Source organism: Macaca mulatta, chromosome 5 (genome assembly GCF_049350105.2).
Source record: "Macaca mulatta isolate MMU2019108-1 chromosome 5, T2T-MMU8v2.0, whole genome shotgun sequence".
NCBI lineage: Eukaryota > Metazoa > Chordata > Mammalia > Primates > Cercopithecidae > Macaca > Macaca mulatta.
Window position 1 is genome coordinate 131,008,984 of NC_133410.1, and position 14,527 is coordinate 131,023,510.

At 33.4% G+C, this 14,527-nt stretch overlaps 1 protein-coding gene across 9 annotated transcripts in view; it reads left to right on the top strand.

Annotated features, from left to right (window-relative positions):
- BLTP1 (bridge-like lipid transfer protein family member 1) overlaps positions 1–14,527 on the top strand; it is a 210,978-nt gene that overhangs the window by 39,410 nt on the left and 157,041 nt on the right. For all 9 annotated transcript variants that reach the window (XM_015139163.3, XM_015139167.3, XM_078002225.1 and 6 more), the window contains exons 12-15: positions 3,448–3,604; positions 4,009–4,087; positions 6,158–6,249; positions 7,822–7,939. In XM_015139163.3, coding sequence (XP_014994649.3) covers positions 3,448–3,604; positions 4,009–4,087; positions 6,158–6,249; positions 7,822–7,939 — 446 coding nt within the window. The remainder of the gene's footprint in view (positions 1–3,447; positions 3,605–4,008; positions 4,088–6,157; positions 6,250–7,821; positions 7,940–14,527) is intronic.

The window sequence follows — 14,527 nt, forward strand, 5'->3', positions numbered from 1 at the left end:
AAAAGTACTCTACTAGTTCGCTAGGGCTGCCTTAATAAAGCATCACAGATAATGTGGCTTAAGCAACAGAAATGTATTTTCTCACAATTCTAGAGTCTAAGAAGTCCTCCAACAAGATGGTGGCATGGTTGGTTCCTTCTGAGGGCTGTGAGGGAAGGATGTGTTCCAGGCCTGTCTCCTTGGCTTGTAGATTGCTGTTGTTTTCCAGTGTCTTCATGTGGTCTTTCCCTTGTGTACCTCTGTGTCCAGATCATACTGTCCAGTCATATTGGATTAGGACAGCATACCCTAATGACCTCATTTTAACTAAATTACCGTTATGAAGACCCCATCTCCAAATATAGTCACATTCTGAGGTACTGGGGGTTAGGACTTCAGCATATGAATTTTAGGGGTTAGGACTTCAACAAATGAATTTTTAGGTTACTTGGTATTCCTAGTATATAGTATATAATTTATATTAAAGATTAGGGGAGAGAAGAATTGGGGAAGGCTTTTGGTTGAGGTAACATGTAAATTAAGTTTTGAAAGATAATTGAGAGTTAGCCAGGGAAAGAAGAGGAGGGTGAATCATTGAGGCAAGGGAAGCGTTTTATAAATGCATGAGGATAGTGGAGAATTGTCCTGTAGTTATGGTCTATAGTGGTTAAGAAGTATGGATTTTATAATGTCATTTTATTTTAAAGTAGTTTTAATTTTTAATATATTGTGAACATTTTTCTACTTCTTGAAGAATTTTAAACGAAGGGAATATTTACCATTAAGTATGAGGGAGCATCTAAGTTTTTATGTACAAAATTAGACATTCCTTAAAATTAGTTTAGTTTTTCTTTTCATGAACTAGCGTTTTTGAATAGAGAAATACAAGCCAAGTCATTCACTTGAGCAGATATTGCAGGACCATTGATAATTGGTGAACGAGTACTGATACTAACTTGATGTATTGACTTTTTAAATGCTTTTTAAAAAAGTGCTATCTAGCTAGCATTATTAGAATTATTATATGTTTTGTCAAGTAGTATATTCTATTAATCTTGGTATCTGTAGTATGTAGGAATATCTGCCTCATTAAGTAGCTAACAATTATATGGTAAATGAATAAGCTCGTTATTTGAAAATTCTTGCATTATGCTAAAACAATACTTCATTAAATTCTGCATTAGGTCATTTGTTAAACTTGAAAGTAAATAGAGCATAAAATTTCAGGTTAGAAAGAAAATGCTTTTCACATTATTGAATTTAAATTTTCCTCTAATGGTAAAATTTTTCCTGTAAGTCATGTTATATTTGACATGCAGGAGTTGAAAATGAGAGATTTTACGTTTCATTAAGTAATAGAGCTACATCTGTTTATATTCAGAAATCTCAAGAAAAGTTTATTTTGTTTGGTTGGCGGAACAGTTATATATTGTTTGAGAAGAAAAAATGAAAATAATGCTTTAACATAGGGCCATGAAGTAGTTTTGCATTTTTTAGCACTTAAATAAAGTGTGATTCTTCTTAAACTGTGTTTAATTTCATTGTGTATTTTTCATAAGTTTTAGGGTATATTTACACAAAAACCCAAACTAAAGTGCAATCGAGAAATGACACTGAAGATAGAAATTTGCTTTAACCACTCCTTTCAGTAGATTTTTCCACTACCGGGAGAGAAGAGCAATGCATTTCTAATCTGGACTTTAAAAAACCACTCAGATTTATTTAAAAAGAAAAAAAAATGTATTTTTCACATGTATTTAATTCACTAATGTGAGCAATATTTGTCTCCTCAATTACATGTTCAAAAGGTATTATGCAACCGTTTCCTCTTCTCCTTCTCTGTATTTGAGTTTCTGCACAAATATGAACTGTAATCAGCGATGAATAGTAAGGTCAGTTTTCTTAGTAGCCATCTATTAACATAAGACATACAGGAAGAAACCTCAGCTGTTTTGCTATTAGATAATTCTCTCAGCATTGTAAGGAGTTATTGACTTTTAAAATAGCATGGTTTTAGCCTAGAGATTTTATAATCATAAGATGATTTTAGTTTCTAGATTTTGATGTCAGTTCTACTATCTTTACATGATTGTCTGAATATTTAAGATATTACTCAGTTTTTACTTCATGTTTTCTTTTTATGAATTTTCATGACAGAGTTGAAATACAAACTCTTTTAAAATGAAACTTAATCTTCAGATGATGATTATAATAATACAAACCTTCCTAACATTGTCTGGCCTTTTTTTTTTTTTTTTTTTTTTTTTTTTTTTTTTTTTTTCATTGCTTTCACTTAAAGTGCTTTCATTAGTATTTTCTGACTTGATCCTTATAACCCAGTGAGATTCATAGGACAGATGTAATGAACTCATTTTACTTGTGTGAAAATGGAGATGCAGAGAAGTTCAGTGATTTGGGTAAGATAGTGAAGCTAAAGCATGAAGTGCTGAGGTTCAAACCAGCCCTTCAGGTCTACTGCCTTTCTCATTATGTCCTGCTATCTACCCACTTTGTAGTCAATGATCGTCTGATGGATTCTCTATCCTTATATTCTTAACTTTCTATATTTATGTATCTTACTCAAAACATTTGCAGAACTTTATTTTTCTTTCATATATTTTAACGATAGCAAGTTATAGTCTATGAGACTTATTGTACAGATTTTGTTTGGTTCATCTAATATTTCCCAGTCTTATTTATTCTAGGTAGCATTTTCTGTCACTGCTGACTCATCCCTTCCTGTTTTAAAGCCATAGACTGGCACCTTCTTTGAATGTATGAGTAACATTACACAATACTAATGTTAGCTCATGTAGAAGACTCTGAATTGAAAATTTCTTGAGCTCTTTCGTCTTTGTCAAATGATAAAGGGAGGCAAAAACATTAGCACTTTAGCCTCCAAATACCTATTTACCTTTTAGAAATCTGTTGCTCTTTAGCCTTTTAATTATATAATATTGATTTAAAGTGATTATGAAATTAATAGAAATAGCCACGTCTTCCATGTGCCATGCACTGCTAAGTCTTTTCCATGTATCTTACCATTTAAACCTCCGAACTTTTCTATGAGACAAGATATATTACCTCCTATGTTACAGAAGAAGAAGCAGCTCAAATTTTCTGGGGAAGATTGAGTAACTTGTCCAGGTTGGAATAATGATTTTAATTAAGCTATCCTCTGTCAGTTCTTTGTTTGCCATTTGGGCAATTTATATACTTGTAGAGAGTCTTTAATTTGTTACAGTACACTTGAATAGTGCAAATTTTCTCTTATATCTCATTTGATAATCGTGTATCTATTGAGTAATCAAAGCTCATTGATCTCTGGAAGTGTTAAATATTGCAGAAGACAGTCTAATTGTTAAATGTGATAGCAATGATAATAAATTAGAATATTGATTTTGGTCCTTTATCAGAGGTAATTTTGTTTGAATAACATGTCATTATTCTTTCTACCTCCTTATGTAGAGATTGTTTATGGAAGTTTTTCTTTCCACCTGATTATCAAGTCCTGAAAGTTTCTGAAATTGCACAGCCTGGGAGACCAAGACAGATCCTTGCTTTTGAATTACGAATGAATATTATTGCAGATGCTACAATTGATTTGCTGTTTACCAAAAATAGGGTAATTATTATAATACTATAGTAGAAAATAGTATTTAAAATTTTAACATTATTTTTCAGAGTTTTTTCCTGGTGACTAGTCCCATACTTGGATTAGCTTATATGAGCTGTTTTCCCTTCAAATAATTGTATGTATTTTACTTTCATCATAATTTTATTAAATGTCAAATAATGGGAAGAAATTAATAGTAATAGACTTTCATGCTATATTCTGGCTCATTTTCTCCTTTGTATCTGGCTAAATTGTTTAGTGTATTTTTGGTAAAAATTTGAACATTTGTTCTTAGGAACTTTTAATACTTGTTTAACATATCAATAATTTCTTCTGTGGTAATAACTGAAAAGTAAAGATGGGAGAATAATTCTAATTAATGTTTTATATGAATTAATTTTTTCTTTTGGTAGGAAACAAATGCTGTACATGTAAATGTAGGAGCTGGCTCATATTTAGAAATTAATATTCCAATGACAGTTGAAGAAAATGGTAAGCTGCAACTGTTACTTTTCTTTTTTAAATAGAGAAATAATTACAAATAATAAAGTTTGTTAATCATTTTAGACTAACATTAATAAGGTTTTCTCAGTTTTTTATTACATTTTGATGTGCCTATAGTCATTCAAGGGAAATATTATGTAATTGAGCATTTAGAGAGAAGGGAAACATTTTCTAATCAAGTTCAGTCTTATAACTATATGCTTTTATTATAACCTATACATTTCTTTTGTAGGACTGAGCATAATTTACTTAATGCATAGTTTTCCAGTTAGACTGTTGCACTATGAGAGCAGGTGCTGTTTTTTTCCTTTAGTGTATTCTCAGGGCTGAACCCTGTACCTGACATTTGGGCAGTAATTGATTGGATGACTACAAGGCTTGGTTTTAGGTTATATTATTAGTAGATTTAGTCAGGGAGTAAGCTGGGTACTTCGAGTGGCATAACTTTAATAAATCAGAACATTTCACGTTAAAAATATTGAAAGAGTGCCCTCACAACTTTAGTTTCATCTGAGTTTAGATGATCTAAGTTCATCATGCACTTGAAATATGGGCACTGACACAGTTAATAACATGAATAAGTACTTTTTGTTAAATTTATCAAATTGTTATAACTTCGTTTTGCCTTCTTATTTCCATTTTCTTATTACATTTGTAATTGAGAGCAGTTAAGATGAAATTCTGCTTTATTTTCTTTCTTGAGAGTAAAGAGTAGCAACTTACCCACATTTAAAATCAATCATCATTAGTGTTTCTGTTTCTAAGTATAATTCATTTTTGTGTCATTCTTAGCTCTTGTTTCTTGGTTCTGTCACTTATTTTCGTGTTGTAAGAGGAAAGCAGGCGGAGGGTTGACTACGTTCATTAGTTTATGTAAAGTGGTAGCATTCAGGCCTGCCTGCTTAGATAATCAATTGAAAAAGTGACTGTGAATGGCACAGTGTATATTTTTCCCATAACTTTGAGGCTATTTTAGTGAATAACTAACCCTTATCTAGTATTAAAAAAGCAATCTTACTAAGGTTTGAAGGAGATGCTTGAGATTCTCTAGGAGTGCTAATTCAGAGTGTGCAGTTGGAAAGAAGCATCTTTTAGAAAAGCCTTACTTACAGGTGTATGATGGGGTGTAAAGGCAGTTGAGAGTTGTACACAATTGATAATGTGCTTCTACCTTTTCACAACTGATGATACACATAGGAAATTGTATTTTTACTGTTTTGTGCAGTATTATACAAAATACTGGTACACTGGAGTAAAGGAATCACCTGAGGACTGAGGAGTCAATATCTTGAGCATATCTATTATAAATCTGTGGCAAGTACCACAGCATACTTGTTGTGGAAGTCGAGTTAAGGGTCTAAGGAAAGCCCAGTCAGGTTTTGGATTTTTAAGACGACTGGCAAAGGGAAAATGGACTTAGGTGTGTCAGGCAAGAACAATATATAACAAATAAATTTAAAACTTTTTAGAGATTCAGGTATTAAAAAAAGAAAGAAAAAAAGCACAGAGCAGAATGCAGGATGCATGTGGAATTAGCTGTATAATAGTGACCACAGAAGTTGTGTTCATAGGAAGAAATTTCTTTAAGAAAGGAAATATAATACTCTAAACCATTCAGCTTTTGTTGAGAATGGGCTATATTGCTGAGAAACTGTCATTACATGAGGGGAATAGCTGTTATTTAGTAACTGTCATTATATAAGGAGTAGTTGAAAATGATGAAAATATGTACCCTTGAGTCAATGGAAGAAAAAAGGAGTTGTGTTCTGTAACTGAAAACTGCTGTTTAAAGAATAGACTTGTAGTTTTGCAAACTACAAAGGAAAGCAAAATCAGAATAGATATATAAAGTTGGAACTTTGTTCCTTTAGAGCAGCCCATATGAGAAGGATCACCTATTAAGTTAGCAAGCTCCCTGTCACTGAGGTGTGTTTAGTGACTAACTACCATTTTTCAAGGATTCCTTCTTTGGGTGGTGGTAGGAGTTGGTTCCAGTCCAAAGATGTTTCATTTTGTAATTGTTTTCCTGGTTCTTAATCTTTATGTTTTTATTGTTAGGTTACACTCCTGCTATTAAAGGACAACTCTTACATGTGGATGCCACTACCAGCATGCAATATCGGACCCTTTTAGAAGCAGAAATGTTAGCAGTGAGTCTGTAGTACATGATGATATGCATACTTATATGAAAAACAATTGATTTTAATTTTCTTGTATAAAGTTTAATTAACCAGGAAATCATCAGATGGTCCATCTTCTAGTTCAAGAACAGCTAGATGCTCTTGACTCTGTCCTAGGGAAGAGGAGTGGATTAGTGCTATGGACTCCTGTTGACATCTCTTTGTTGCTCTGCTTCTAGTATGAGGGAGGTGAATAAAAGGCAACGATATATATGTTTTTGGCCTGAAAAATATGCGAAGTTGTTAGAATATTGTTTTTAAAGTACATTATGTGGCTGGACTAAATCTATTCTAAGTTCTAAGTAAGATAATTCTTTAATATATGTTTTCTAGCCCCACTGGATTTCTTTTTCAGGGCTTAAATAATGTAATTTATTGTGCCTTTTACTTGATAAAAGGTAAAAGGAAGAAAATCTTGTTGATACCCTGGATTGTTTCATATCAGAAAGAGAAACAATATGTAAATGCCCATGATTAAAATTGCTGATTGGGGACTCATTAATCAAGCAGATTTTTATTATTATTACTATCAGGGACAACAACACTAACAAAAGCCACTATGTAAAATGGTTAATATTCAGAGATTCTTTCATATAAGATGGTGCCATAAGGTTCTTAATTATTTGTCTTAAACATTTTACATATGACATATGTAAATTATGAGAAAAATTCTGCAATTAACAGGAATATGTAAAATACCATAAATGTATCTTAAACTGGCATATTCAGTATTTTAATGAATTCTTCATCTATTGCTGATAAATAGTGCTGTGTGACAATGCTTTCCTAGATAGGCAGCTTTTGCCTTTGCAGAAATGCCAAACTGGGCAGGGTGCAGTGACTCATACCTGTAATCCCAGCACTTTGGGAGGCTGAGGCAGGTGGATCACTTGAGTACAGGAGTTGGAGACCAGCCTGGCCAATATGGCGAAACCCTGCCTCTACTAAAAATACAAAAAGTAGCCAGGTGTGATGGCATGCATGCCTGTAATTCCAGCTACTTGGGAGGCTGAGGCACAAGAATTGCTTGAACCCAGGAGGTGGAGGTTGCAGTGAGGCGAGATTGTGCCACTGCACTCCAGCTTGGGCAATAGAGTGAGACTCTGTCTCAAAAAAAAAAAAAAAAAAAAAAAAAAAAGAAATGCCAAGCTGCAGAAATACTGATATTACTTCCTCTGACAGTAAGCATCGCACTCTATTTTCCTTCACACTGAACCTGTCACTTAACAGATGAGGCTTAAGAAGACATTAGGAATGTCGGTTGTTACCCTATTGGTTTATCTGGAGTGCAGTATCAACACTGTGGCCTGATTTGTTGTTTTGAAAGTTTTTTGACCACATCTTGGCTTAATATTTCAAGGAGCTAGATGTAGCCATGGATATTGGCCACAGCAATATTAAAGTCTCAAAGGGACCTTCTGTTCAGCTCAGTAGGAAAATAAGTTTTAGTTACTCACTAGTGTGTGTGACTTCATTTCTAATGCTGTTTACACAGTGTCACATTTTAAGCTCTAATACTTTTACCTAACATTTGTTTTGCAGTTCCACATCAATGCCAGCTACCCCCGAATATGGAACATGCCGCAGACATGGCAGTGTGAATTAGAGGTTTATAAAGCCACCTACCACTTCATCTTTGCACAGAAAAACTTCTTTACAGGTAATTTTCTAATAGATATAAATACAGTGAGATTTATCACAGTGAACTTGCTTACATTTGATAAGTTTTACTTTTAAATTACATAGGGAATGATGACATGATTCATATTTTCTTACTTTAACGTTTCCTTTTGGGCTGAAAATACCAAAGAGAGAATTTAAATACAGACATTTTGCATTCTTTTCTAACCTAAACAAGGGAAATATAAACCCCAAATTGAGCTTAGAAGGAAATGAAAGAACTCAATTTAGGCTGGGGCTTTGTATCAGTCTAGTTAGGGGGTAGGATGGGGATGATGAATCAATTTCTCTGTCTTCCCAAATTAGGCATCAGCATGGCTTCATTATTTTGTTTTAATAATTATAATACACAACAGTATATGCAAATAGCTAAATTTTATTTTTATACTTGGAGCCCTTATTTAATCTTTTCTGTTGGCATGGATAATTGAGTTGGTGCTATCACTAGTTGGAAGAAACATTCCTTCATTTCTTGCAGAATATTTTGATAGCTGTGCATATTTTGTGACTATAAGAACACATAGTGTTGGTCTATGAATAGCATAAATATTACTGCATTAAAATAAGGGGCATTTATTGAGTCTTCTTCTAAAAAGTTTAGCCCCATAGAGTTAGTCTGATTTGCCAGGGTCAGTGGCTATTCCACAGAAACCTAATCTTTGCTTGACTGCTTGCTACATTTATCCATCCATCCATCCATCCATCCATCCATCCATCCATCCATCCATCCATCCATTTGTGCAACAGTCGTTTTATACAAGCATCTAGTTGATGCTGGGTACTATTAGATATTTGGAGGTGTACTGGTGTTTAAGGTATACATAGGTAGTCCTCTCCTGACAATACTACTGTATAATGTTGTGTAAATGACTTCACTGTTTAAGCTTCAGATTCCTTGTTTGTGAAATAAGGATAACAATTTCTACCCTAATTTTGCTATTACTAAAGTTTTGACCTTTTAAAATGCCTCTTTCTGCAATATGTTCAATCATAAGTCTTTTATATTTCTTTTCTGGTTTGACTGGGAGCCTTGGGGACTAGATAGACTGCTTCTGCTTTCCTGGAGTTACATACTTCTCCAAGGCTTGAACCAGTGTCCCATTAGTAGGAATTTTGACAGAGTCCCTGGCAAGTTAAGCTTTTGCTAGTGAAGCAGAGCATTGGATGAGCACTTCTCAGTTCAAATTTATGAAAAAAATTGCAGCTAAAACCTATGGTGTGTATTATGTGTCTGACTTTGTCCTAAGCAGTTTGCACATATTAAATTATTGAATCCTCACAATAACTCTCAGGGATCAATATTATTATTATTTTCCGTACTTTATAGATGAGGAAAATGAGTTATAGAGAGGTAAAACATTATGTCCAGGGTCACACTTGGTTGAGCTCAAATTCTAACTCAAGTAGTCTGGCTCAAGAATCTGTTATATTACTTATCTCTTTGACTAGCTTTTTCCTTCTCACTTAAGATTTGTATTTTTTAACTTTACTAATCTTTTAAAATAGATACCTATCATCAAGTATTTACTCCTTCACCTTACTTTTCTTCCAGACATTTCCCATCTTTAGACTCTTGCAGTGCTAAGAATAGCTGCAGTAGAAGTATAAATTCTTCATGATTTAAAAATATTATTTTGTAGTAGCACTTTCATTTACACTATTGTATTAGTTACACTGAAACAGCTAAGTACATATTTCCTAAATTGGAACTGATTTTCCTTAAATTATTTTCTTTCTCTAACTCTAATTTTTATGCTTTCTCTATTGAAATTCACTCTTTTGGTTATTTATTTTTTTATAAAGTTTATTTGGAGAAATTTTTAAAAACATAGATACAAAAGTAAACATAATCACCATTTTACAGATTTAACAACTGTTAACAGTTGATCATATTACTTCTATTGTTTTTAAAAGATATAGCATAACAAATAACTGTAGAGTCCTTTTTAAACTTATTCTCTAAAAAGGATGACTACCAGAGAATAATATTAGTTTAGTATTAGAGTGAACCTACTTGGTCATAGTGTTTGGATTGCTTTCCCTATTGTTGGAATTCTATAGAAAAGAAATTATCTGTCTGATGTGAGGGAATGCCTAATATTCCTCAACAGCCACTTATTAGTACCACTTATTCTCATACCACTTATTAGTAAGATAAAATTGTTCTTAAGAGATTTCAATGTGGGACAAAGATAGCTTTATGATAAATATTATATAGAGCCTCAGAAATGAAAGCTATAAAACAAAAGCAGAAACTGAAGCCTCTTCTGGGAATAATGAAAATAACTTAGATTTACTCTGATAAGGAGGAGAAGAAAATAATATATTGGCATTGCAAAGCTCTAATACCAGTTGATTGATGTTTTATAGGGTGTTTGCCTGACAACTTAATGATAAAATGAGTTGTTGGTGGGTTTTTTTCAGAGTAACGTTTAGCTTGCCGTAACTTTTTAATTCATTGCACAAATGAGTAAGGCAGTCATCAGGAAAGTGCTTCCTTTATCTAATCAGATTATTTGATAAGACCATCTGGTAATGAGAAGCAGATTTTGATTTAATAACAATGCATATTATAAAGTTGTTGAGGCTCCTAATAAAAATAGTTTGTCACCATAATTTTTAATATTTATCAGTAAAGATGTTACAGAAACTGGTAGGTAAACTATATTAAAAAATGATATGCTGAAATTTTAAATTAGTTATTAAAGAAAAAAACTAACAAGATTTGTTAGAAATAGACTAATAGCTGTAACGTTTCACATGAGTTATTAAAGAAGAAAATAAGATTTGTTAAAATAGAATTTGGCTAATAACTTTATAAAATTATACTAGTTTCTTGAAATAAGTAGTAAACTGAATTTGTTTAGTTCAATTTTTGTTTATTTCACTAGCAATCGTATCTCAATCTTTCGACTAATAGAAGTATAAAGTAGATAAAATGCAACCAATATACATTGTAAGTCTCATACATGAATAATGATTCAAAACAAACATTAAATATCATCTCTGCCCTCACTTATGGGCATTTCTTGTTTTGTATTATTTGTCTCAAGTACATTGGTATGTGTACTAGACATAGACAAATGAAACAATACCAGACATTATGTATATTGAGTGCAAGTGTGAAATGCAAGTGTGAAATGTGAAGCTGACAAATGCATGTAAGACCTGAATACAGAGGAAACCACTGTCATCTGAAGGTAATCGGAGAAAGTAAGGAAAGACATTAAGGTCTGAAATGGTGTTTTTAAATGAATTCAGTAGTATTAACTAAGATCTGATAGTATTTTGCCATTTACAAAGCATGTTCACTTGTATTATCTTCACATAGCTCTAAAATAGGATAGCTGTTATCCCTGAGTTAACAATGAAGAACTTGAGGCATAGAAATGTTGAATGACTTGGTCAAACTTACGAGGCTAGGAAGTAGAAGACATTTAAGAACAATTTTCAGACTGAAGACCCTTTGCCTTCTCTGTAGTATTATGCTGGCAATAAAGATGGTTAGTTTTTCCTTAGCAGAGAGGATATGAAAGATAGTATTTAGTTTGACCAAAAATGCTGAACTGTGAATGTTATGAGTGAGAAAGGTGAGAAAATCAGCTTGATGAATGATGAATATATATTGTAGAGTTGGTTATATCCAGAGATGATTTTTGGGCAACTCCCAAGTGTTAGATGCTGTGCTAAAGACTAAAGTTAGAAAGTAGGAATAGAGTCAGCCTAGTTTGGTAGGGTGGCACTTAGAAGTAAAAGATTTGAGGTAAGCATAAAGTATGTAAACTGTGATGAATCACTGTGATTGTTAAATAAAAATATATTTAAAGTAAATTAGATAAGTTGAATTTTCTGTTCTCTATTAATGGAACAGGTTAATAGCCATATGCCTTTTATTGTTGGTATAGTAAAACTCTGTATCTCATTAATATTAATTTGTAATTGTCATTTGACATTAAGTGTATTATTCTGCCATTTTAGTAAGACAAGAGTTTCTAATACATTTGTGCTACCTTCTGTATGTGGTAGCTAAAATTTAAATGGGTTCATATCATATTATATAAGATAAATTTACTCTGAGTTCATTATTGAATCTTTTTTCTGTTTAAATATCACCTTTAAAATACAAAGAAAACTACTTTAAATATTTCACAGTTTTACCTATAATTTTCCTTAGGATATCTTTAATAATAAATGCTACCATTTGTGGAGTGCTTACCCTGTGCCAGTTACTTTGTTAAAACTTCACATAAATCATCTGAATTCTCATCATAAGTCTGTGAGGTTGTTCTGATTTTATAGAGGAGAAAACTGACAATATTTAAGTCACTTTTTTCAAGATTACATAGCTGGTAAAATGATAAAGCCAGAATTTAAACCCAAGACTATCTAGTGTCAAAGTCTGTGCTATAATAATACTATTTCCAATTGTTTTCCTCTCTCTCTCTCTCTCTCTCTCTCTCTCTGTGTGTCACACACACACACACACACACACACACATTCTAATTTTATATACATGGCACTGTGTTGTGTATTTTGAGTACACAAAGATGAGTTTGACACCTCTAGGAGGAGCCTTTTATTGAAAGACATTGCTGGGAGTGTACAATGCATGTAAAACATTCTGGAGGCCAGAAGATAAAGTTGTGCAAACTGGTATGGTAGATGGTAGATCAGTGCTAATGTCTTTAAAGAGCCTTTATTTATTGGGATTAAAAAAAATTACAGTACCAAAGGGTAAACAGACTAAATATATGAACACAATTTTAATGAGGCCAGCATCATCTTGATACCAAAGCCTGGCAAAGAGACAACAAAAAAAGAGAATTTTAGACCAATATCCCTGATGAACATCGATGCAAAAATCCTCAATAAAATACTGGCAAACCGAATCCACAGCACATCAAAAAGCTTATCCACCACGAGCAAGTCGGCTTCATCCCTGGGATGCAAGACTGGTTCAACATATGCAAATCAATAAATGTAATCCAGCATATAAACAGAACCAAAGACAAAAAACACATGATTATCTCAATATTTGTAGAAAAGGCCTTTGACAAAATTCAACAGCGCTTCATGCTAAAAACTGTCAATAAATTAGGTATTGATGGGACACATCTCAAAATAGTAAGAGCTATTTATGACAAACCCACAGCCAATATCATACTGAATGGGCAAAAACTGGAAGCATTCCCTTTGAAAATTGGCACAAGACAGGGATGCCCTCTCTCACCACTCCTGTTTAACATAGTGTTGGAAGTTCTGGCCAGGGCATTCAGGCAGGAGAAAGAAATAAAGGGTATTTAATTAGGAAAAGAGGAAGTCAAACTGTCCGTGTTTGCAGATGACATGATTGTATATTTAGAAAACCGCATCATCTCAACTCAAAGTCTCCTTAAGCTGATAAGCAACTTCCGCAGTCTCAGGATACAAAAATCAATGTGCAAAAATCACAAGCATTCCTATACACCAGTAACAGGCAAACAGAGAGCCAAATCATGAGTGAACTCCCATTCACAGTTGCTTCAAAGAGAATAAAATACCTAGGAATCCAACTTACAAGGGATGTGAAGGAGCTCTTCAAGGAGAACTACAAACCACTACTCAACGAAATAAAAGAGGACACAAACAAATGGAAGAACATTCCATGTTCATGGATAGGAAGAATCAATATAGTGAAAATGGCCATACTGCCCAAGGTAATTTATAGATTCAGTGCCATCCCCATCAAGCTACCAATGACTTTCTTCACAGAATTGGAAGAAAACTACTTGAAAGTTCATATGGAACCAAAAAAGAGCCTGCATTGCCAAGGCAATCCTAAGCCAAAAGAACAAAGCTGGAGGCATCACACTTCCTGACTTCAAACTGTACTACAAGGCTACAGTAACCAAAACAGCATGGTACTGGTACCAAAACAGAGATATAGACCACTGGAACAGAACAGAGCCCTCAGAAATAATACCACACATCTACAACCATCTGATCTTTGACAAACCTGACAAAAACAAGAAATGGGGAAACGATTCCCTGTTTAGTAAATGGTGCTGGGAAAACTAGCTAGCCATATGTAGAAAGCTGAAACTGGATCCCTTCCTTACATCTTTTACAAAAATTAATTCAAGATGGATTAAAGACTTAAATATTAGACCTAAAACCATAAAAACCCTAGAAGAAAACCTAGGCAATAGCATTTGGGACATAGGCATGGGCAAGGACTTCATGTCTAAAACACCAAAAGCAATGGCAACAAAAACCAAAATTGACAAATGGGATCTAATTAAACTAAAGAGCTTCTGCACATCAAAAGAAACTACTATCAGAGTGAACAGGCAACCTGCAGAATGGGAGAAAAATTTTGTAATCTACCCATCTGACAAAGGGCTGATATCTAGAATCTACAAAGAACTTAAACACATTTACAAGAAAGAAACAACCCCATCAAAAAGTGGGCGAAGGATATGAACAAACAGTTCTCTAAAGAAGACATTTATGCACCCAACAGACACAAGAAAAAATGCTCATCATCCCTGACCATCAGAGAAATGCAAATCAAAACCACAATGAGATA